General features: G+C 37.0%; 1 protein-coding gene across 4 annotated transcripts in view; it reads left to right on the forward strand.

The window, feature by feature from the left end:
• The first annotated feature begins 658 nt into the window (after positions 1 to 658).
• Positions 659 to 24,828, forward strand: part of LOC117414644 (homeodomain-interacting protein kinase 2-like) — an 81,044-nt gene continuing 56,874 nt past the window's right edge. For 2 of the 4 annotated variants that reach the window (XM_034024403.3, XM_034024404.3), the window contains exons 1-2: positions 659 to 1,150; positions 20,415 to 21,480. In XM_034024403.3, coding sequence (XP_033880294.2) covers positions 1,132 to 1,150; positions 20,415 to 21,480 — 1,085 coding nt within the window. In that variant the 5' untranslated portion in view covers positions 659 to 1,131. The remainder of the gene's footprint in view (positions 1,151 to 20,414; positions 21,481 to 24,828) is intronic. The other 2 variants (XM_034024401.3, XM_034024402.3) reach the window with 1 other exon arrangement.

A 24,828-nucleotide genomic window follows, 5' to 3' on the forward strand; every position in this document is an offset into this window, starting at 1 on the left:
CTTATCCTAACTTAAACTTTGATTTAGTTTCAATAAAGAATCATAGTGAGTCCCATAAAAGTTTCACTTTATCATTCAAAACTATGCAATGATGCCACCACAATCTGATATCTCAATAAGCAAGTGTTTAAAGCATGGGTCACATAACAGTTCAATTTAAAACAAAGTGGGTGAAAAAACAATAAAACAAACAAACACAAACACATAAAATAAATAAGCAAAAACTGAAAAGTAAAAAAAAATAAGTAAACAAAAAAACAACACAACTCATTTCCAAACGAGACACGTGTTGAGGCATTTCTTTAGTCAGACAGAACTGTCCTGTGCTGGGTGAATAAATAGTTGTTGAAAGTGGACATGCAGGTGCATTGGTCAACGTACATTTCTGAGATAGGCCCACAATTTGGCCTAGGATTATAATATAGTGTTAATTTGAGCAGGGGTGATGTTCAGGAGATTAACAAATAGCTTTATATTTAGCCGCTTTTATTATAAATCACATTCTAGCTAATCAGTATTGATAAAATATTGCATATGTTTTTTTAAAAAGTAGATAAAATCTCTTACAAAACTAGTATGCATGCATGTATGTAATATTTTGTATTTCTATTTCATTTACTCATTCATTTACGAATATGAAACAGAAGTTATTTGCATCTGATACTGGGACTTTTACTTTTAAAAGTTTTCAAAATCGTCTCATGAGAATTACCGCAAGTTATTTTATCTTGAGCTCCAATCCATCCAATAGGTATTTGATTATCTTGTAACTCCCTCTGCTTCTCCATTGCAACTTTTGCAGGGACTCCAGACATGGTGGCTAGCTGAAGGAGACCTACAATTTGGCTCAAGTTTTGAGCCAAAAAACAAACAAACAAACAACAAAACTCAAAGATCGGCGGGGTTAAATTGAATAAACCAATCTGCTGTGTTTCTCCTGCAGATCCGTCCCCATACCAGAACGGTGGATGTGTATAGCGAATATATTCTCTCCTAATGAACTGGGCTGTAGTGATGCAGGAGACAGCAGCTCTGACAGTCAGTGGGGTTTAAGATGGCAGATTTTTATTGAGTTTTGAGCTGACATCTCTCGTTATTTTTTTGCCATGAATAACAGAAGACCTTGCACCGATGGCCCCCGTGTACGAAGGTAAGAATCTTGAACAGCACTTCTTTCATTATCCCAAACCCCCTTTTTTATTAGAGCTTATCGACTGCTTTGTACTGCAGCCTACTGACTGTATCTTGTTGAGTTAAGCTTTTTTATAATCATTTATTAATTCAAATGTTGATGTTTGTAATTTTACAGTTGAATACAGGACATGTTTATCTATTTTCTAAATCTCTGACAAAAAAAATTGTCGTGCTAAACCAGCGGCACTATTTTTGTGATTGCCTAAAACAATGTGGATTTAAACAGCAAAAATGTCAAGATCTAGCATGTTTCTTTTGTCAATTCTAAAAATGAGATCGAAAAGTAAAATCGGAATTGAACATTATTTGAAATTATATTTAGTATTAGCCTACTGTATTGTAAAACAACACCACAGCACATGAGTAATCGGTGAGTTTAGGCGAATACACAACCCCTTACTAAAATATGTTTGTATTTCTTCTATTGTCATTTTTTAAATTTCAGTTCACGTGAATATATCCGAACTTAAAACAAATCTGTGTCTCTTGTCTTATTTTGTGTCATTTTAGCAAGTGAAAGGGTAATACAGAGAGTGAAACTGACCTGTGAACATTATCGGTGGCAGCATCGAGGAAGTGTTTTAGCCCCAATATTATTAGATCATTATTGTGAAACTGATTAGACTTTGAAAAACACGTAATAGATATAGCGGGAATAAATAGGAATGATCTTAAGTTGTTCAGTTAATAAGGTCATATTGGTTGTTCAAAAACAGAAAAAAACGACAGTACATAATCATTAACAGTTTCTACGCCTTAAAATAATACAGTGATTTAACAATGAATGTTGTAGCATACTGTAAGTCATTTAGCTTTCTTGAACAACGTGGTCATTCATTATTTAATTCGATTTTAATATAATCTAGAACAAAGAGCCTTCTTCTAGATTGATCCCGCTATAAAAATGGGAACATTAGCTGGGGTAACGTGAATTGGTTTATTTAATAAATAAAGGTTAGATAACCCTCTCCTAATCGACGTAAAACATAACCCAAGGGTAATGCGGATCTTGTTAGTGAATACTTACTACAGTAACAGATCTACAAAATAAAGGTTTACACTTTCAGTGCTAGAATTGTCTGGACTTTACAGTATGTATATTGATACAGTGCTTCTGTTTAAACTCCTCTCACGCGCTCCCTCTGCCGGATGGAGAGGTCCAGTTCAGCTCATAAAATCAATTTGATTGAAACACATTCTAACTGCAGTACAGTTAATATAATGTATTAGCGCAAGTTCTTCATACAGCTTTTCTTTTAGATCAATCTATTTAAATACAATGTTAAATTATGTAAATATATGTTTGATTGCATTTAGTCTCTCTAGCTATGCAAATTACTGTAGATCCTGGTTACCTTGGTCATATACACAAAAATATTAACACACAAACATGAAGAAGCTGTCCTTTTGGAAACAACAGCTGTGTGCATACTTGTTTTATTCAGCCTTACAGTATATCTCGAATGCAGCTGAAACCTAATTTTATACCATTTATTGAACAGCACATTGCAGGGGGTTTGCACAAGACCACATACAGTAAAGGCCTGTGTATAATGTGCAACTACAGGGGAAAAGTAGCAGGTATGCCAGGCTTGCACGTTGCTGTGCATAATGGGAAATTACAGTTGCATCCTCAGTCAGTCTGCACTAATATGATACTTTTTGCTTGCTGATTTGAACTACTCACATTCATGTGGTTATATATGATTCTGTCTGCGGTTGTTATTACAAATGAGTTTGAAACTGAAGTCTAACCCTGGTCTCCTGAGCTCATACACATTTATAGTTCATCAGCACCTCATTAGTAAGCAGTTGTCTTTGTTTATGCTTGGGATGAACATCCCCTGCACCATGGATAAAGTGGAGGTGTTGGTATGCCCATTACACTTTAGGGTTTACACATCTGTATGTGATGGAACTTGTCAGGGGCATTCTGTTAGAAGATATTGAAAGTATCCATAACTGGAGGACATCTTTTTTTTCATTCATGAGTGAAAATCTACAAGTGATATATTATTTATTTATGGAGGGGCTTGGGGGAGAGCTGTAGAATTCAGTGACATTGAACACAACTGGACTTCCTAAGTAAATGTATGTGATAACTAAACATTTTAATATGCCTACGTAAAGTAGCTCGCATCTATACCGTCTGTTCAACTTTTTAGAAAACAATTCTGTTGTTATTATTAGAATTACAGGACTTAAATTAGAACATGATTTTAAAAAGACAACAAATCCTTTTAAGAAAAACATTTTGTCTGTCAGAATGATGTATTCAGTTTAGTGCTATGATTTTCTGGTGTACACCCTGGCCGTTTTAGCACTTTGGGAATACAAATGGTAACGGCTGTTGATTTTTAGAGAGATATGAAATTCTTAAGTCAATTTATCAAAATTAGTGATGTGCCATATGGCAAGCCAAATTATCATTTAGAGATATCTCAAATTCATTTATAGATATCTCTTAATATTTTAAGATATCTCTAAATCATTTCCAGATATCTCAGAATATTTGAAGATATCTTCAAATATTTAACCCTCATAAGGAGACGTCGGAAACCTTCTTGGTAACCTGGGTTGTTTTATCGCAGGACCCCTGCGATAAAACAACATTTAACTAACAACTTGAGTAAATGATTGAAAATGTGTATATGAACACTTTATTTTGCTTTTCCTTTACTTCTAGCCATCGTTTGGTATAATGTGTTGTTTATGCTATGCAAAATGGATAAGACGCTCAATGCGCACAGCTGTCTCCTAGCAAGTGTATTGGACGCTGTAGTTCATTCTAGGAACATGTCATCCAGGAACGTGTGCTATCATTGGTAAGCCCCAAGCCTTTGGTATATTGACCTAGCTTGAACACACCTACCGATTTGCTGGGTGTCACAGCACTGGAGCACTGAATGAGGGGGTGGTAAAAAGTACACATACAGGAATGTCTATCACGACGAGAAAGAAAGAAAGACAGTTGCAAGATACCAAACAGCCACAACAAAAACCCATGAGCATAGCATACATTACTCTGCCTTGATGATACTAGTCTAAGTTGCCTGAAATAATAACATTAGGAAGACAGATGGTTCAACATGGAAGTCATTCATTTTTCAGTTGAGAAAATATTTACTTACAGTACATGATTGAACACTGAGAGGTTTACTAACAGATAACGAAAACCAAGATTACCAGGCTCAGAATGTGTGTGCGTGCGTGTGTGTGTTTGTCTTTGTTGTGTTGGCTTTCCAAGAGACCTATTTAGTCTGGTTATGAGAACTGAGCATTCATGCTGAATTACCGTATAACCTTCTTTCTGCTGCACTGTTGAACTCATAAAGCATTTTGAGACAGCTTTTTTGGGGAATTGTTTTGAAAGATTGTTATATCATTTGACGAGCGTATTTGCATAATTATAATGGGTCTGTCCGCAGTATTTGTTTCCCTGTGAGTCAGTGTACTTCTGTACCTTTTTCCGGAAAGAAAGCAGACCTGATCTATTTATTGGTTTACCGTACCTAAAGGTAGTAAGCCTTGCACCCCTTTTCAAAACTGTACATCATTTTACTGTGGTGTTGTGATCGGCATTCTTCAGTCGTCCCTGAATCCAAGTCGTACCCTTAATATAAACACAATTAATGAAAAAAGAAAGCTTTCTTTAAAGGTAGCAGCATGAGTGTTTAGTACCAGCATATTAACTAACAACAAAAAGGGAAAAGATACAGTTCATATTGGAGTCTACATTTAAAAAGGTCAACTAAAGTTCTTCTTATTAGGGATGGACAGCAGTTATAGAGTAGTTGGTTTTATATCGGTTGGTTTTATACAGTACTTCCTGATTCAGTGATGACTTATTCCAAACCCATAAACAAGACCTGCTTGAGACCTTCTCAAGGTGGCTGTCGCAACACGATTCATGAATCAGAAGACCTTCTCTACATGGCTGCCCACAAAGCTTCCCGATGTACTGTAATGTAAATAAAAAACATTTTTACAATTTTTAATAAAATACCAGAGTCTGTTTTTTTCTTTCATTATGTAACAATTCTTTGTATTTCAGAATTTTTCACTGGTCCATTTGAAAATATATGTTTTTATATGGCTACTACGTTTGACCTTATATTTACCTACAGTAAGCATATTCTGTGTCTTTGATTTCTTTCATCCGTGTCTTTGCTTTGTAACACTAATTATTGTTGCATTCAGGTGGATGAGCAAGGCCCTTTGTGTAAGCGGCCAACAGATCTAGCCTGTGAACGTCTGGGGTCGTGTGCATTTGATTCATCGGGCCAACTGATGAAGTGATTTTACCAACTCCACAATTTCAGTTCCAGTACAATGTGCGCTGGTGCCTGCTTGCTTTATTAGCCCTACCCAGATACCTCTATAATCTCATAATTGTGCGGCTGAAATTAATCTCATAACCCAAACTGACACCTTGATAAATCACTGATGGGAGGCCAGGTTCTGTATAGACCCCAGAAGCTGAGACGCCAATATTCAGACACACACCTTGCTTTGCAAAAAGATAAGGGTGGTTGTTTAGTTGTTTCCGATGTCACTAACTGAGGACTTAAAAAATAAATAAATAAATAAATAAATTGATACAGTATTATTGGCAGGATACTACTAAAGGAGACACTTTAACTAGAAACCAGTGTCCATCTTATTTTCCACAACTTAAACTGTTCTCAAAAAACAACCACATTTTTTATTCTACTTTTTGTGTTTTGTTTTTCCTGTGTTTATTAGTGCAATTTAATGTATAATATTGCTTCTCTTGTGTAAACAATAGCGGTGCCTTTGATGTCTCAGATTACCACTGTCATGTCACCAGATTTTATTACTTGGAATTGTACTGCCAGTGGTATTATACCACCAACAGAATAATAAAAAAAAAAATTTAAATATAATAATGAAATATATTCCACCGGGTGCCATTTGAACTCATTTTGAACTCTCTTTGTGCATGTCTGTGCGTGCGTAAACACGTTCCTTCCCCAAAGAAACCCCGGTCATTTATTTCAAGTATAAATATCTTCAAGTGCCGTTTTTATTGATTGTTTTTTTAAATTCCCATCCCTTATTTTACGATTTTCTTTCAGTCATTCTGAGTGGTTCTTGGTCCTGTAGATCCCATATTGAGTGCATTTGGAGCTAATGTACCCTTTAATTGCACTGCCAATATGAAATGCAGATTGTATGAACAAATTCAACTTCTGCAGTTATGAATTCCCTTCACTTTCCTTTGCACTATGTTCCATCCATATAAACATTCCCTCACAGCAGAAGAGAAAAAAATGTTTTTTTTACCTCTGTTTTTCCTTCAAATTCAGTATTTAATATTGCTATAGAGCTACAAATGTACTGCAGTTATTACTGTTGTAAGTCATAACAGTACACAGTGATGAGAGAAACCAAACAGCTCACTTTGAGTTAAATAAGGAAGTTAGTTATCTTGATTCATCTTTCCTGCAACTTCAGTCAAGAACAGCTACGTTAGCTAGTATTTTTTTTAAATTTATTTAAAACCCTTTTTCATGTTTGCCCAGTCATTTTGCAGTTTACCACAGTAATACTACACATTTACTGTGCTTTACCATAACCATTGGTTCTGCAACGCTATAACTACATTAACATCCGTGCTGTATTTGTGATTTGCCTGTACTTTCACATAGCTTTTCAGTTGTTATAAGGGTTGTACACAATGCCCCGGTTTTATCATTGGCAATAAAAGTAATAATTTACATGCCATTCCTCACATGGTGCAAGCCGACACAGTGACTTGAACTAATGATGTCTCCAGGTTGTTTATTATTCTCATTGAATTACCTGTATTCAAGTATACGTCTAGTTTGCACTCTTATAGGCCTGGAAACTGAGTTGTAAATGCGCTTGCATGAGCAGTAAACCATATGGCACCTGGTGTTTTGGTTTTCTTTTGCAGATAGAATGCATTTTCTTTATTCAGACATATTTGTGAGAAATCTTGGTAAAAGAAATAGTTCACTGGTGTGTTCAAAGGAGGCAGGAAACAGATGGGTGGTCTTTTATGTCATCTCAACGCAGAAGCAGAATCTGTCCTTTTCAACGATGCGCACTAAGCAGCCATTCATGTTCATTCTTTTTTATGTACTGGTGTCATGGTTGTGAATGTATGTTTCTACATGTGTCAGGTTTATTTCTACTTTCTTTGAAGACAAACAATACAGTAACTAATGTGTAAATTACACCAATTCTGAAAGGAGCCCACAAGCAAAAGTGTCTTTCTGGCATGTACCCAAATTTAATTTGAACTTATAAGCTACTCATGAGAAGGGCTAGGACAAGACAAGGGCTAGGACAAGACATCTAGTAAAAGGGACATTCTGTAAACAGAGATTTGCTTCTCTCGTGTAGTTTGAGGGGGGGTAAGAATTGTAAGTTGCTGTTTTTGTTTGTTTGTTTGTTTTGCTTAAATATGTATAGGATGTGCTTTGAACAGCACCTAATTGTATACATTATGTCATGCAACTCCTACTCAGTCAGTAAGTAATATGTTATTTTAGGTGTTTGAAGCAAAAGAAAATGACAAGCTTTTGTTCCTGGAAAGTCTGCAATGCTTGTTTTTTTTTCTAATGGAAAATTACACAATTTGTTTTCGTCTAACGAGTAAGAAACAACATATACTGTAGGCTGTGCTCCATGTACAGTAGGAGAAATGGGATAGGATGTCCTTATGCTCAAATCAAATGTTATAGACGATAAGATGGACTATATCTTAATGCTTTAGTGTTTTACCAAATGGTCAGTCAGATGTCTTTTTGTGTTTCTGTGTACTGTAGTTCACAACTCTCTTTACAGTGCAAGTGGAATGTCTGGAAATGTTGACAGATGATTTAGAACAGGTAATATCTGTATGGTTGTTTGTGTGTTTGCAATTAGCACATTGTCATCTTTTGCAAGGAAAAGTTCCTCTTAAAGTTGTATTTGTAGAGTTAAAGTGATTGTAGCTAACAAACTAATACCATAAACTTTACACTCCACGCTAAGCTGTGTACTATCAGGCATATTCTTTTCTATTAGTACAGAATGTCATGTTTTAAAATGGAAGTACAAGTAAGAAAGGAGTAACACCCTGGAGTGTGCTATTGCTTTCATATGGAATAGCTTCCACCAACATCAGCTGCATACTAGATAGCCCTAAGCTTACTGTAGGTAGTCCTATATACATTTTCTTTTTTTCATAGTTTTGGTCATGTTTTTCTTTCAATGCAAAATATGGTCGGAATAAAGAGCAGAGAACCTTGTGTAGTAATGTATTCGATTTGAGGTGGGGCGTCTTCATAAGATATTGCATTCCTTCTGTTTCACGATGGGGTGAAGTGAGTGAAATTAATTCCAGTCTAAAGATAAGTCCAGGAACAGTGTTCCGGCTCACTTGCATTACAGATTCTAACACACTCCTTTGTAGCACTATTGCTAATAGAGACTAATAAGGCTTGGCTCACAGCTGTATTAAAGCCGATTAGATGTGCCTTTATTGCACTATTATAGAGTGCAATGTGAGTAGAATGCGAGTCGTATAATGGTGGTGGAAGTGATTTTCCTAACAACCAGGAGATCGTTTTAAGATGTAAAAAATATTACCAGCTAAACACATGAAAATGTAATACGTTTGAGAAACAGAACCTGCACTTTTGTCAGGTAACCAGTGTTTATTAGTAACCAGTATTAATGGGTCTGTTTGATTTGTTTCTTTCCCTTAAAAAATATAAATATATTTTTTTCCATATCTAATTTTTTTAGGATTCAATTTTACCAACTGGCAGGTGGCTGACGCACACTCTTTGTAAGCTAGTTTTGATGTAAATTGAATTACCATTTGTGAAATCTGTATACAATTACCTAAATTGTAATCTTTGCAAAAATGTTTCTTGTAGTATTTGTGAACTTTAGATAGTAATTGCTTTGAAACATGAAGGAAAAAACGCAATCCCTTAAAACTGTTAAGGAAGCTTGTGTAGAACAATGAAATATTCATGTTTTTAGGCATGAACCAATCTATCTATCTGACTGCCTCCTACCTGTCATTTATTTTATGACAGATTATTTAATGCAGTGCAGGATTGCTTATTTAGTCCTGGAGACCATCTTATCAGCGGCGGCTGCCAGTGGTGGCTTTGTCGGATGAGCTGTGATTACCAGACTGATTTTGCTAAAGATGGGTTTCAGATTCAGGTTAATCTGCAGCACTCCTGTTTGTATTTCACACACTATCCTTACTACGCTTTCAGAAAATAGAGACAGGAATCGTTGTCTTTAAACAGACTGCTTCCATGATGGTTAAAATGTGCTGACATAGTTTATAATTTTACCTACAGCAGCTTATAAAGTCAGTGTGCACCTTTCCACAGGATTCCATTTTAAATACAGCAGCAGTAAGCACAGATCGTTGTCTGCTGTCGAAACACGTTAGTGGTTGCTGTTTGCTGATGGTAGTGAATTAGGGTTAAGGTCCCTAAAAAGCCACTGAGCACGTTATTTGTGATATACACAGTAGCTAACGGGCATTATAAGAATCACCAAGCCCCAGCTGGATAACTCATCATCCTGTCCATTCACAGTTGATTGCAGTTTTTGTGATATACTCGGCTGGAGATGAAAGGACTTCAGAACCCAGGCATAAATTGCAGCCTAGTTTTGATGTATGTTAGTGCAGGAAAAGGAGGAGGTGGTAACTGTGTTAGGCTGTTTCTCTAAGTATGAGGGAGTAAGACTTGTGCTTTACTTTACACACCCAGCCTCTTATAGATGTTCTGGATAAAATTTGGCTATAATCTGATAAACTCTTGATTTGTATACAAATATTTTCAACCTGAACATTCACTCCTTCACATTCTTACCTTTTTCATTCAAGCTGGTGTTGCTTCAACTCTACCCAAACTCTGCCTCACTGAACAATATTAATAATCTTACACTTGTAATGAATTAGTAGAACCCTTACAGGTACTGTACGATTGAAAATCAACTTGTGATGGAAATTATTGGTAGTAAGAAACTGTACATTAATCAAAAATGATAGAAAAAAGGAACAAAGAGAAAGAAAAATAAATCAAGAGATCACAGGGAGAGAAAGAATGAAGAATGATTTTCTATAAAACCTATATCCACAAACAACAAACAAATGATCTCCCTTAGATATTGGTGCATTGTGTATCTAGAGCAGAACATGTCTTTTTTTAAAGGAGTCCCCATAATTTATGTGGTACAGTCCCTCTGGCTTATCTTATCTGGGGAATGTGAGCATGTGCACATCATTATTTTTACTGTTGTCATGGAATGAACCAAGACAACCCACATACATAGACTTTTGTCACCTGATTTTAAGGTTTTACTTGAGACAAGTTTAATACCTTACAGGGATGGAAATAGATGGAATCGCATCACAATCTGAGACAACAAAAGAAGTTAATTGTAAGGCTGGGGCGATGCCTAAATTTTCACTATCGATATATCGTTCTCCAAAAAAGCGGATGCATCGATTCATCAAAGTTATGAAAGCGTTGCAAGTAACGCTTTAAAAACTATTATGCATATTAAATTGGACAGTTAAATAAAATGCAAACAATAACAGCAGTGCATTTCTAAAATGCAGATGTAAAAGACAACATTCCCCCTTTTCATCGCTATCCAGTAATTTTGTTTATATTATGAAGTAGTTTTATGCAATGAAACATGTAAAAATGGTTCCACTACTTCCTGAGGTCTCATTATCCCATATATCCCATATAGTACTGCGCACGTCCCTGGTAGCGACTCACTAATCTGAATCGGAGCATCTTACCTGTTGACTGTCAGCCAAGAATTTGGACAAGTAAAACACACGCTCAGAAATCATGGTTTTAAGACCATGGATGAGACCTGCAGGGATTTTATTGAGAACTATTCCGACATCTTTCCTGCTTTCGCAAAACTTGCAGCAATTGCAATTACGATACCTGTACAGAGCGCAGACCAGCAAACACTCTAGTTTACGTGAGGATCATCTTAAAAATGACAATTTCAATGGAAACTCCTGAGAATTATTAAGACTTTGATTTGGAAAGAGCACAAGTCATTTTTGACTTGGGTGCTAAAAGGAAAATGAAAAGAACTTTTAAACAGCAAAACTGTAAATTAGTTATGATGTTGACAGCTACCCGCAGAGACGTTGGTACACGTTCTACAACACTGATTTTTACGTCGGGATTGGGGTTTTTTCAAAAGAAAACATTTCATGGTAAGCTTGTCTTTATGTCTATTTCTATGCCATTATTTATACTGTGTACTGTTTTGCATGTTAACTTCTTTAATCTGAAATAGTTGCACTGAACAATAATATAACTATGTTGATACAATATGTAAAAACGTTATGGTTGAAAATGCAGATTTTGAGATGGTATGCTTTACAAATGCACATTTTTAAAGACTAGCGCGACCTCTGCATCTCATTAAATGGTCACGCAAATTAGTTGTGTTACCGGAGTATCCCAAACATTACTTTCTGTACTTTTCTTTCTTGCCGTCTTACTTTAGAAAATAATTGCCAAACATCGGAAGGCATTGTAGCTCGGTCAATACAGTATTTGTAATTCTAGCGCACGCTCTTAACTCCTGCACAGATCCAATCCCATCATTAAACACTCACAGGGGGCTGGGCAGGGGGGAGAAGATGAGCTCAATCGCATGCAGATTTAGTGAGTCAGAATGAGGGGAGCAGAGAAGCTCTGCGCTTAATGCAAAAAATAATTGCAGATTCCAAATTTAATAAAAATAAATAAATTTTTCTTTTCTTAAACCCTTTACATAAAAATGATGCACAGGCTTGACTATCTATAGTTGTCAAACAATACGATGCATCACCTCAGCCTTAGTTAATTGAGATGCCTTTATTGGGTTATAACAGTCAGCAATGTAATTATGCCATGGCTCCACAGCAAAAACGCTGAGGCTGACAGACAGTGGGAGGAGTTTACATTACTGTGAGTTCGCTTGAGGTTGCAGAGCGTATTGATTGGAACACAGCATGCCTGCCATGTTTGATTGGTGGTGGCTGCAACCAATAAGTCTGATAAAGTGTTTTAGAAAAAAAAGATAGGGTGCAAAATAAGTAGTAGAAGTTAAAGAGATGAATACATTATTATTTAGTTAGTTGTTTAATTATTTCTTAGCAGACCCCCTTGTCCAGGACAACTTACAAATGTTACAAGTTATCACAGTACAAAGTATCGCATTATAAAATATCACATTACAGAATATCATAATACAGATAAGAGCAGTGAAAGTACAATAAAATCAATTCAAGTAAGAGCAAAATAAAGCATACAGTAAATTATAAGTAAGAGCAAATTCGACTAAGAGCAGTTAAACCTTCTAGTAACTATTTGCTTATTTGGGTAAAGACCAGTAAAAACATGTTGTAAGTATGATAAATGGATCAGAACGATTTCAAATAACAGCAATTACAGAAAACACAAGTACAGAGACCTATAAGAATACATGGCAAGTTGTGGTAATTGTCCCCATATTGCAACTGTAACAAAAATGATTTTAGAACTGGATGCTGTAAAAACAAAAAGTCAAGGTTATAGGGGCACTGACGGGACAGACATGGATACCATACCTACGATGCGTACATACAAGGGGGTAAGTGGTACAGATCTGAAGAAGAATGCAGTTTTAAAACACTTCAAATAGATTAGAAATCAAACCAAATTGTGTCGAAGAGATTTTGAAGACACCTCCATTACATTAGGCTGTGCTGCGGAGAAGCCAAAAAACTTAGTGTATCTCGTTTGATAGGCTTAGCTACATTCTTGCAAAGGAAGAATTGCATGAGACTTTCTTTTACCCTGGCCCTCCTCATGGCACACTACCATACCAGTAGTGCACTGGTAAAGAAGAACAGCTAGTGATATCTGTTAATGTTTTGTTATAGCCACTATATCTAACCATGAGCACAAAATAGGGAAATAACTATGTCCGTGTCAGGGTTTCTTTTCCTGATGTCATTAGGACCTAATTAAAGTTGCTGTCCTCGCTAAATGAAATAATCCAAAAGTAATATAAGCTCTGGTAATGACTGTGATAAATCATTATGTTCAACAGGTTGTGTGTAAGGAATAGTGTGTACTGTACCGTATGTGTGTGGGGGGTGTTTCAAAAACATCATATTATGCTGAGGCTTGAAACTGAAAAACTTAAACAGCAAGCTAATTTAATAGTACAGCCTGCTATTTCCAAAGGGCAAAAAAACAAAAACAAAACAAAACAAAAAAACAGTCAACCTTTTGTTATATTTTCAGAAAACAATTTCAAGAAATCTTTTGTTAAATGTAAAATTCAAATACATTGTAAAATCTTCCCTTATAGGAAAGTCAGTGGGATGCTGTAATACTCGTGTATTACTTTGAATAAACTAACCTACTTGACTTTGACATGTCTAACTAACCTACTTGACTTTTTTGAGGATGCAACATTGAAAATGGATAACTGCAAAGCATACGACATGGTCTATTTAGATTTCCAGAAAGCTTTTGACAAAGTCCTGCATAAAAGATTAATTCTCAAACTGAACGCAGTAGGGATTCAAGGAAATGCATGCACATGGATTAGGGAGTGGTTAACAGGTAGAAAACAGAAAGTACTGATTAGAGGAGAAACCTCAAAATGGAGTGAGGTAACCAGTGGTGTACCACAGGGATCAGAATTAGGTCATCTGCTATTCCTAATCTACATTAATGATTTAGATTCTGGTATAATAAGCAAACTCGTTAAATTTGCAGATGACACAAAAATAGGAGGAGTGGCAAACACTGTTGAAGCAGCAAAGGCCACTCAAAATGATCTAGACAGCATTCAGAATTGGGCAGACACATGGCAAATGAAATTTAATAGAGAAAAGTGTAAAGTATTGCATGCGGGCAATAAAAATGTGCATTATAAATATCATATGGGAGATAGTGAAATTGAAGAAGGGAACTATGAAAAAGACCTAGGAGTTTATGTTGACTCAGAAATGTCTTCATCTAGACAATGTGGGGAAGCTATAAAAAAGGCTAACAAGATGCTCGGATATATTGTGAGAAGTGTTGAATTTAAATCAAGGGAAGTAATGTTAAAACTCTACAATGAATTAGTAAGACCTCACCTAGAATATTGTGTTCAGTTCTGGTCACCTTGTTACAAAAAGGATATTGCTGCTGTAGAAAGAGTGCAAAGAAGAGCAACCAGAATTATCCCAGGTTTAAAAGGCATGTCGTATGCAGACAGGCTAAAAGAATTGAATCTATTCAGTCTTGAACAAAGAAGACTACGCGGCGATCTGATTCAAACATTCAAAATCCTAAAAGGTATAGACAATGTCAACCCCGGGGACTTCTTTGACTTGAAAAAAGAAAAAAGGACCAGGGGTCATAAATGGAGATTAGATAAAGGGGCATTCAGAACAGAAAATACGAGGCACTTTTTTACACAGAGAATTGTGAGGGCCTGGAACCAACTCCCCAGTAATGTTGTTGAAGCTGACACCCTGGGATCCTTCAAGAAGCTGCTTGATGAGATTCTGGGATCAATAAGCTACTAACAACCAAACGAGCAAGATGGGCTAAATGGCCTCCTCTCGTTATTATTATTATTATTATTATTATTTATTTCTTAGCAGACGCCCTTATCCAGGGCGACTTACAATCGTAAACTTTCTTATGTTCTTATGTTCTTAAACCCTGGCAGAACCAAAAAATAGTCCACAGGCTGAAGCATCCTTAATGGCTGATCTTCACTGCATGTACCTGACATCTTCAGTGCGGGTTCATTTTCTAAGTGTCTTGAGATTCATGTAATACAAGTCTAAGAATAAAACATTTTAAGATTAATGGCGCAGTAGCCTTTGTCAAATCCCTGGTGATTGAACTGTGGCCTCTCGTTTTGTCCTGATGAAAAGTTTTATTTTTCTCAGAAAATCATACCTTGGATGGGTGCATTATCGTCCTAGTAGCCATAACTATTAGGGTACAAGTTGTTGGGTGGACTCCACAACGAGGCTGTAATAAACTAAAAGAATCACTATATCCAGCATATACCAGGAGAACATGCCCCACTTCAGGGCACTACCAAATCGGGTAGACCGGTCCTTATAAAGTGGCCAAGCAATGCATATTGTCAGTAGAAAACCTTTAAAGGATATGCCGATATAGTAAATGAATTAAATCTAAGTTTAGATCCCTTGCTACTGGTAAACAGTCTTACATGGGTTGAGAGGATCTTCAAAAGTCATTAATTATTAAATTCAGGAAAATGTAGGGGCAGCAAATATGACTGGCAATCTCACCATTACCTAGCCTGCTCTTATATTTCTTTGGCTGCTGGAATGATCTTCCTAATTAGCTTACACTAGGCTGGTTGAGCTATTTGCTTGTACGTACTGTCCATTCAGCCGATGTACTTGTGAACAGATCAATTGTCTCTATTTAGAAACTTTTTTTTTTTATGTAGGGCAGTCAGATGACAGTTGATTGATCCTGCCTGTACTAGATATTTTCTATTTGTTTCTGACATGTAAATGGTCAATATTATGATCAGGCAATGCATGCTCATACAACACTGAGTAGAAGCAGAACCCTGGAGAAATTACATAATCATTTTTTGTTTGTGCTCTCCTGGCTGCAACTTCAAAATATCAATGTGATTATCAAAATGGCTGAAATCTGCAGCATGATTAATATACAATCTCAAAACAGTGGCAAATGGTATACTGGAATATTAATACATACATACTTCTATACATACTTACATATGCGTTACCATGCTTTCACTCGGCTATATTACAATTTGCTATGCTCTTATAAAGGTACACACATTCATAATCAGTTGAATTTCAATAGGCTTGATTTTGATAAAAATGTTATAGGGTTGTAAATACTTGACACGATCTAAGGAAATTACACAGTGCCTCCTAATGTTTTTATTCATTCCATGAATGTCTTTAAAAATCTGATGCATTTCCACCCACACACACAAGCAAGTTGTCTTAATTGACACCCTGGGGTCAGTACATAAATAGAGGCAGTCAATTTATGGGGATTTTATTTATTATTATAAAGTCTTAATTACAGCATTCTTGCTGTTTTTATTGTAGCAGAAATTCCTCAGTTTGAAAGACTAGTCCGTTGGGTTCACTAGAGAAGTAGGAGTTCCATTCAGTTTTTATAGTCACACTTATGAAGCCAGTTGTCGACACGTTTGCCTGAAAAACAACCACCCACTCTATGGAGTTGGTTTAGAACAGACAAAAAAATTGTGGAAAAAAATTTGTTTGTTACAGTTTATGTTTTTAATTGAATTTGTTATAATTTCCAGAGATATAAATATGTTGTATAGAAATACCATAAAGATTGTTTGAGTAACAGTGATACAATTGCAATTATTCCTCAGCTGCAAATTCTTTCCTAACACAGTTTTGGAGCACCACATTCACACTACCAGTATAATAATACACAATCAATACGCATTGAAGGCACGAGATTATCATACACAGTTGTGTTTTAAAAGCATGATTATTACCCATCATGCACAGTAGGTGGTGGGAATAGAGTGTGTAAAATAGTTACACGTTCACTGATGTCTTTAACGAATCCAAATAAAAATCGCAACACTTTTGCTTTTTTAATTAATTAATATGTAAATAAAGGGATTACGTTAATCCTTACCAATTAAGAATTCTTTTCAATCATGGTTTGAATTGTGATGTCTTTTTCTTTTGTGCTGCAAAGGGTTTGACCTTTATATCCTTGTTAAAAAGAGTTCATGACATGAGCTTATGTTGTGTCTAGACGTGCTCAGATCAATCCAGTAATGAATCATTTCCGCTGGCTGATTTACCAAGTGGCATTTGTTAGTCGATTTCCTCACATGGCAGCATTCTGTCTGAGATGCATGCATTATTATATCGCTGAAATCAGTTAGCAAGCAAACTACAGCTAAGGACAAAAGTTTAACATCACCTATCATTTTAGGATTGAGACATCATTTAAAAATAAAAACTATAGGAATGTAATTTAGATCTTTTACATAATCAAAGAAACTACAAAATGATATTGCAAAGACCTACCGAAAGCCGTAATAGTAGTACAGTATTTCACGTAAGATTTTGAAATGTCACATTCTTACATTTTTTGTCAGTTTTTTGTTAAGCACAAAGCGTTAATATGTTAACGTAACATTATTCAGAAGCTTTCATTCGACTTTATGAAGCAAAATTAGTTCATTCTAAAGGGTGATGGAAAACTTCCATAGGAAGTGGTGCCGACTCTGGGAACACAGGGTTGTGTTTCACTTTGGATTAATAAATCAATTATACTTCAAAAATGATGGCCACCAATTCATATGAATTTAAATCAAATGAATTTACCAATTTAAAAAGCTCACCATTTCTAGTTATTATCCCCTATGTGGGATGCATATCCCTGGTGATGGGGATACAGTGGCGGTGTATGTATATATGTATATATTTTCAAAACTGGTTTGTTTTGTTATTGTGTACTTCTTCTTCTTTAAAGAAACTTTCAGGATAATGCCACCATTACAGTTTAATACTAGGCCTTTTAATCTGGAGGAGCGAAATGTTTCATTTTCAAACCAAACTCTAAATAGTAAGTGATATGTAGTGGACATGGCCTGTGATCTTTGTTTTCATCCAAGTTAGGACAGTTAGGACAAAGTGTTCCATCAAATTGGATTTCTGTCTGAAAACTGTGATCCTTGAAGTAAACCCTGGCAGGCTTCATTGGTGTGGAGTCAAGGAGTATTGTCAGAGATTTTCATTATACCTTTATAGCATGAAATCAAAGACGCATCTCACAGTTATTGAGTTACCTTCCAGACCATTTGATCCTGCCTATAAATAAGAAGACCGGTTACAGTATTTGCACCAATTAGTTGAACATCTGCAGACCTTCTTGACATTCCGGTTAGTTTTAATGGTAGGCTACTTTCTGTGTCTCTGACATGCCTTTCCAGCCAAATACAGATGACAAATTATACAAACTATACAAGTCCCACCACCCTTACAGTACGAAATTGTACATTCAAGACATTAAACACTTTAGTGTGCCTTATATTGAACATAAAATATCTTTGCCATTTAATATTTATACCTAATGAAAAAAACCTATAAACTTTTTTTTTTTTTTTTTCCATAGAAGGTTTCAACACATACACATCTTAAATACTGTACGAAGTGCCAGTGCTTAATTTATTTTTAGCATATCTTACCAGCAAAGGAAAAAATAATCCTTTCGAGTGACATCAAGCCTAATAACTTAAGTGATTACAGTGACTGGCTCTCATTTAATTGGCCAGTAGACATGTCTTGGTGTTTTGCCGGATTACATTATAGAATTTAGGTATTTTTAAACTAACTAAATATGACACATAGGAAGTGCATGAGAGCTAGATTATCAACCCCACCTAGAAGCATTAAGTGTTAAGTCATGCTAAAAACCAAACGACACATGCAAGCTTCTGTGTTGAACCTGTTGTGCCTTTTAGGACACTTTTATAATAAAGATGCAACATTTTAGCAGAATATATAATTCTTCTGAAGCAGAGGTTCCTAAAAATAACATTTCTCAGGTGTAAGATAACCCTGGTACCCCATCATACAGCCTGTTAAAAAAAGACACCCACTCTTCTGTAGAGGTGCACTGCAGGTGGAAGAATAGCTGTAACAGCACTGCAGTTGAAAAGTACTATTTTTAGTTCAGTGTTGGTTGAAGCACAGTTTATTTTGTGGTGATGTTCCCTGAGGCTGACTGATTATTTGGTGCAAAATCATGCATTTGTTTTTGGTGCAAGGGTTTATCACAAGCATGAAATGTATTTACCCCTATGCCAAGGCACAGAAGACACGCTTTTCTTATTATGCAGTATTCCTTATTTTTTCTATTTTCATGTGAGATATATATATATATATATATATATATATATATATATATATATATATATATATATATACATAACACAATATTCCAGATGAGGTCTTACTAATGCATTGCAAAGTTTTAACATTACTTCCCTTGATTTAAATTCAACACTTTTCTCAATATATCCGAGCATCTTGCTGGCCTTTTTTTTATAGCTTCCCCACATTGTCTAGATGAAGACATTTCTGAGTCAACATAAACTCCTAGGTCTTTTTCATAGATTCCTTCTTCAATTTCAGTATCTCCCATATGATATTTATAATCCACATTTTTATTGCCTGCGTGCAGTACCTTACACTTTTCTGTATTAAATGTCTGTGTCTGCCCAGTTCTGAATGCTGTCTAGATCATTTTGAATGGCCTTTGTTGCTGCAACAGTGTTTGCCACTCCTATTTTTATGTCATCTGCAAATTTAACAAGTTTGCTTAATATACCAGAATCTAAATCATTAATGTAGATTAGGAATAGCAGAGGACCTAATACTGATCCCTGTGGTACACCACTGGTTATCTCGCTCCATTTTGAGGTTTCTCCTCTAATCAGTACTTTCTGTTTTCTACATGTTAACCACTCCCTAATCCATGTGCATGCATTTCCTTGAATCCCTACTGCGTTCAGTTTGAGAATTAATCTTTTATGCAGGACTTTGTCAAAAGCTTTCTGGAAATGAATACAAAATACAAAATGAAACAAAAATAATGACTTGACATTTTAATGATCCAAGTAGTTTTGGTTCTGTAATTTATATCAGAATTACATTTCAGTGCAGCTTTATAATACATCTACTTCAGCCGTGATGGATGTGTTCACTATTGAGTTGTGCTTGCTTTATTTATTGATTTATACATCAACACTGCTTCAAATGGTAACATTTTAACAAACTGGGTAGTAATCAACCTTTAAGCTGCAATGGGACAAGTAAAAAATCTAGATCTGAGGTCTGAGGTCTGAGAGAGAGAGAGAGAGAGAGAGAGAGAGAGAGAGAGATGGATGTTCAATCACGAAACAGCATACACCCCCAAGCTAATAAAACGTTTAATAAAAAGAGGGAATTAATAAATAGTCCAGAAGCACCTATTAATTACAAAAAAAAGAATGACAAAGTACAATAAATGAAGGGTTTGTTGAACTGGCATGAACTGTGTGCTCTTATTTAAGTAAGTGAATGATTACCCAGTGTTTCACTTCTCACGATTCTTTCTGCACTTTGTGTTTCCCTGCAGGTATGGCCTCGCAAGTGCAAGTATTTCCGCCGCACACTCTCCAGTCAAGTGCCTTCTTTAGTGTAAAGAAGCTAAAGGTGGAGCCAAGTTCTGACTGGGATATGACAGGGTACGGCACTCATAACAAAGTGTACAGCCTGAGCAGCAAGAACATACAAGCCACCCAGGTGGCCATTAACACCTCCACCCTTCCCTACGAGCAAGCGCTTATCTTCCCAGCCAGCACCGGGCACATTGTGGTAGCTTCAGCCAGCAGCACTTCCGGAGCAGCCGGGCAGCTGCTGGGCATTACCTGTCACAACCTGATGCGCCGCAGTACAGTGAGCCTTCTGGACACGTACCAGAAGTGCGGGCGTAAACGCAAGAGTGAGGAGATCGAGAACAACAGCAGCGTCCAGATCATCGAAGAGCATCCGCCAATGACACAGAACACCATCAGCGGGGCCACTGTTGCCACGGCCACCAGCTCCACAGCAACCTCCAAAAACAGTGGCTCCAACAGCGAGGGGGATTACCAGCTGGTCCAGCATGAGGTTGTCTGCTCAATGACCAACACCTACGAAGTCTTGGAGTTCCTTGGCCGGGGGACCTTTGGGCAGGTGGTAAAATGTTGGAAGAGGGGAACCAACGAGATTGTGGCCATCAAGATCCTGAAAAACCACCCTTCTTACGCCCGGCAAGGGCAGATCGAAGTCAGCATCCTGGCCAGGCTGAGCACTGAAAGCGCGGACGACTACAACTTTGTCCGGGCCTACGAGTGCTTCCAGCACAAGAACCACACCTGCTTGGTCTTTGAGATGCTGGAGCAGAACCTCTACGACTTCCTGAAGCACAACAAGTTCAGTCCCCTCCCCCTCAAGTACATCCGACCCATCCTGCAGCAGGTGGCCACGGCCCTCATGAAGCTCAAGAGCCTGGGGCTCATCCACGCAGACCTCAAGCCTGAGAACATCATGCTGGTGGACCCAGCCAGGCAGCCGTACAGGGTGAAGGTGATAGACTTTGGCTCGGCCAGTCATGTCTCCAAAGCTGTGTGCTCCACATACTTGCAGTCCAGATATTACAGGTAAGATTTTTAGTGTTTGCAATTGTTTTTCTTTTTTTTTCTCAGTTGAGGCTGTGAGCTTTGAGATTCTTGCTTGAAATTGTATTTTTTTTTTTGCATCTAGATAGTTGATGTGTTGTAGGCTTGTAACCTGATGAAAGTAGATTTCACCTCAATAAGCAAATTTAATAGATACAATTAAACATGCAAAGTACAGATATCAACAAGGAGGACAAGAACCACGTATGAGTAATTTCAGAATTGGAATGTCCAGTAGTGGGAATTTCCATGCAGTTTCACTGGAAACGGCTAGAATAAATAAAATCATGTGCCACATAAAAACTGATGTTTCTAAGAGTAGCCAAGAAGACGGGTTAAAATAAACGGTAGACATGAGGTCAAGTCACATTAAAAAAAACTAGAGGACATAAACTTAGTTCAGAAAGGACGGTTTTAATGAAGAGAATGTGTGCAACAGTTGAAATTGTAGCAGCTTAAGTACTGTAATTCAAGAAACCATTAGATACTACCCTGGGGCACTGAGTGACTTAGCAAGATATGTTTATTATCCCATTATATCTGTTCTTTGTAATGATTAATAACTGTTTCAGCACTCATAGATATGTGGTGAGCTAAAGTCACTGTTAATGTCAGTGGTGATCTGTGACAATGTGTCTGAGTGGGAACAGGTGCAGGAGTGATGCAGTGCGGTAATTAAACTTATAATCCAGTTTGGAACAGTGAACTTTATTTTTATTCCAGGTCGGGCGGGTGACCTAAACAATAATCCCCCGGCAATACACAACAATCTGTACTGCACGGGGTAAACAATAACAGGATTGCAGTCCCAACTAATAACCACAATAACTGACCCACAATAATACATACACGGTCACCAGTCCTGGGTGCGTGCAGTAGCGCTCGAGGTGGGTGATACAGGTTATTTAGTGACTGTGGGTGAAGTGCCATTCCGGTTTAGTGCTAGCCCTAGGCGATAGCTCCAGAACTGTGCTAGCTGTCTGGTAATGTGCAAGACAAGACAAGACAATTACAAGACAAAACAAACAAAACACTCACGGTACTTTTTATGATTAGGAACGGGGTTTCTCACAGTCCTTCTCAGTTTATTTACACAAACCAAAACGAAGGAACAGATTACGATGCTCCATCCCCTTTTATGCTGTTACAAATGACCCCTTGGTAAACGAGTCGAACCGCCTCTCCAATCTGCGACTGCCACGTCGTTTCCCTTCCGGGTCAATGCATTATTGCAACGGAGTCTCGCCCCCTTCCTGGCTGGCCAACTTCCCTTGAACCCTGGGAAATAACTGTCAGGCCAGCCTGTCCGAAGAACTCTGTTCTCGCTGCTTAGCGCCCTCACAGGTCTGGAGGGTGATTTACAACCAAGAATCATTGTATTTCTGTCACATGATCACACACCATATTGAAGTATGGGGGATGGTCAAATAAGGAAGTTGGACAATTGGGCCTGTTTTTCCAGGATAAACTGTAAGGCATATTCCCATCATTTGATGTCCATTTTAATATAAAAGGAATCTATAAAGGGGTGTTACACAGGATTTGGGGATTTATAACAGTTATAGCACACATTAGTTATTTTGGGCAGCGTATTTACAGTTGCGCAACATAAAAAAAATCCTCAGAAGCCAGCTTTGTGCACAGCGGAGTAGTGGAAAGTTTTAAACGTTTTAGGATGACGACAGTTAAAAATATTTGTGATGGTTTCTGGGAAAAAGAAGGTTTCATTTTTGGGAAAAACAACAAAAGAAAACCTTCTCTGAACATTTGAGCGTAAATACTGCCAGGGCTTTGTTTAGGCCTGTCCTGGTGCTCTGCTTTCAGTTTCCAAGGAGAGGTAAATCAGAGGTCAGACCGAGTTCTTGTGTAATGTGTCCTTGTAATCCACACCATTAAGCACCACATTGGAACCAGATGACTTGCTGGTTTAGCTACCCCCTACCCCCCCGTAACTTTCTATTAACAAGTTCCCAGCAGCTATACGTTGTCAGAGAGTTCTCTTACTTTTTTAATGGTTAGAGAATATGTGCTTCTTAATACATACATGATTATTCCTTATTCCTTTTTACTAAAATGATTACCCGTTATTAGGGTTGTCAATGAATCGATAATTGTAAATGCAGTAAGGTGAGTAATAAACTGACTCCATTGTGATTTAGCAGTTGGTTCAAACAATTTAACAACAATGCCGGATCCAGAAATAGGAAAACAGGGTTTTTACGCTGGGTTGTTTTTTGGATGATGATAATAATTAGTGCTGGGACGAACACAGGATTTTCATGTTCGGATATTCGCTTAATTTAAATATTTGGCCATGGCCCCTGTGTGTGTGCCTTTATTTTACAGCAAGACCTTACAATATGTAACACGTTATAGTAGAAAAATATCCCAGGAGTAAAGAATAAGCTGTGCAGGACTTGCTTTACCCCAGTGAATTAACTACAAAACAAAGGATGCCAAATAGCAGTTCAAGTTAAACGTTGTTTTATTTATTCATGAAATTAATAGTACATAAAGTTGACAACGCATTTTATTTTTTTGTTTTTTCATTCCTTACCATTGCTGCACTGTTTTATAATACTAAAGCATTAAGGCATTGGGGGTAAACAAGAAGCAGCATTGCAAGCAGACAGTTGCCTTTTTGTAATGTAATGGTCTTCATAGCTGTCATGTTTCATTTCAGAGTGATGGCTTGCAGTGCCTTTGTTGTAAAATTCATCCTGCTGATGACATCACGGAGCTATGGACAATTACAGCTCACATTTTGTGAGGATTTCAAATAATAAAAAAAAAAAACAATGATTGGAACATTTTGGGCCGTATTCAATCTGTTAGGCATGTTGAAAAAAAATGTTGCTGCACTTAAATCCTGTGGTTATTCTTAGTTGCTTCTTCTTAAAGCATGTTTATCTCTGCACATGCTTGCTGTAAGTCTACTCTATATTTTAGACTCTGTTGACCAAAATACAGTAGAATTTGCTAAACACTGGTTGAAGTTTCGTTGAAGCCCTTTTAGCCAGACACGCATGTGCGAAACTCACCCACGTCTAAAGTTGAAACGCCTGGTAAACAGCCTTTATTAGTACGTCCTTTGTGTCCAAAAAAATCTAATTTAGGAGATTCTGATTTGCAAGGCAAATAATACATTCTAAAGGGCAAGTGCTGAATCAGAAACCATTGTGTGAGGTACTGTTTTGGGCTGAAGCTCAGGCTAGCTCAGGTCATATCAGTTTGGATTGTGGATGAGGCTTGGCTCTGGTTTTATTCCATCCAGAGCAGTTTCCTATCACTGTCTGTTATCTAGTTGGTTTTTGTCATAAATCAGTGACA

The sequence above is a fragment of the Acipenser ruthenus genome, chromosome 7 (assembly GCF_902713425.1).
Source record: "Acipenser ruthenus chromosome 7, fAciRut3.2 maternal haplotype, whole genome shotgun sequence".
In the NCBI taxonomy this organism is placed as follows: Eukaryota; Metazoa; Chordata; class Actinopteri; order Acipenseriformes; family Acipenseridae; genus Acipenser; species Acipenser ruthenus.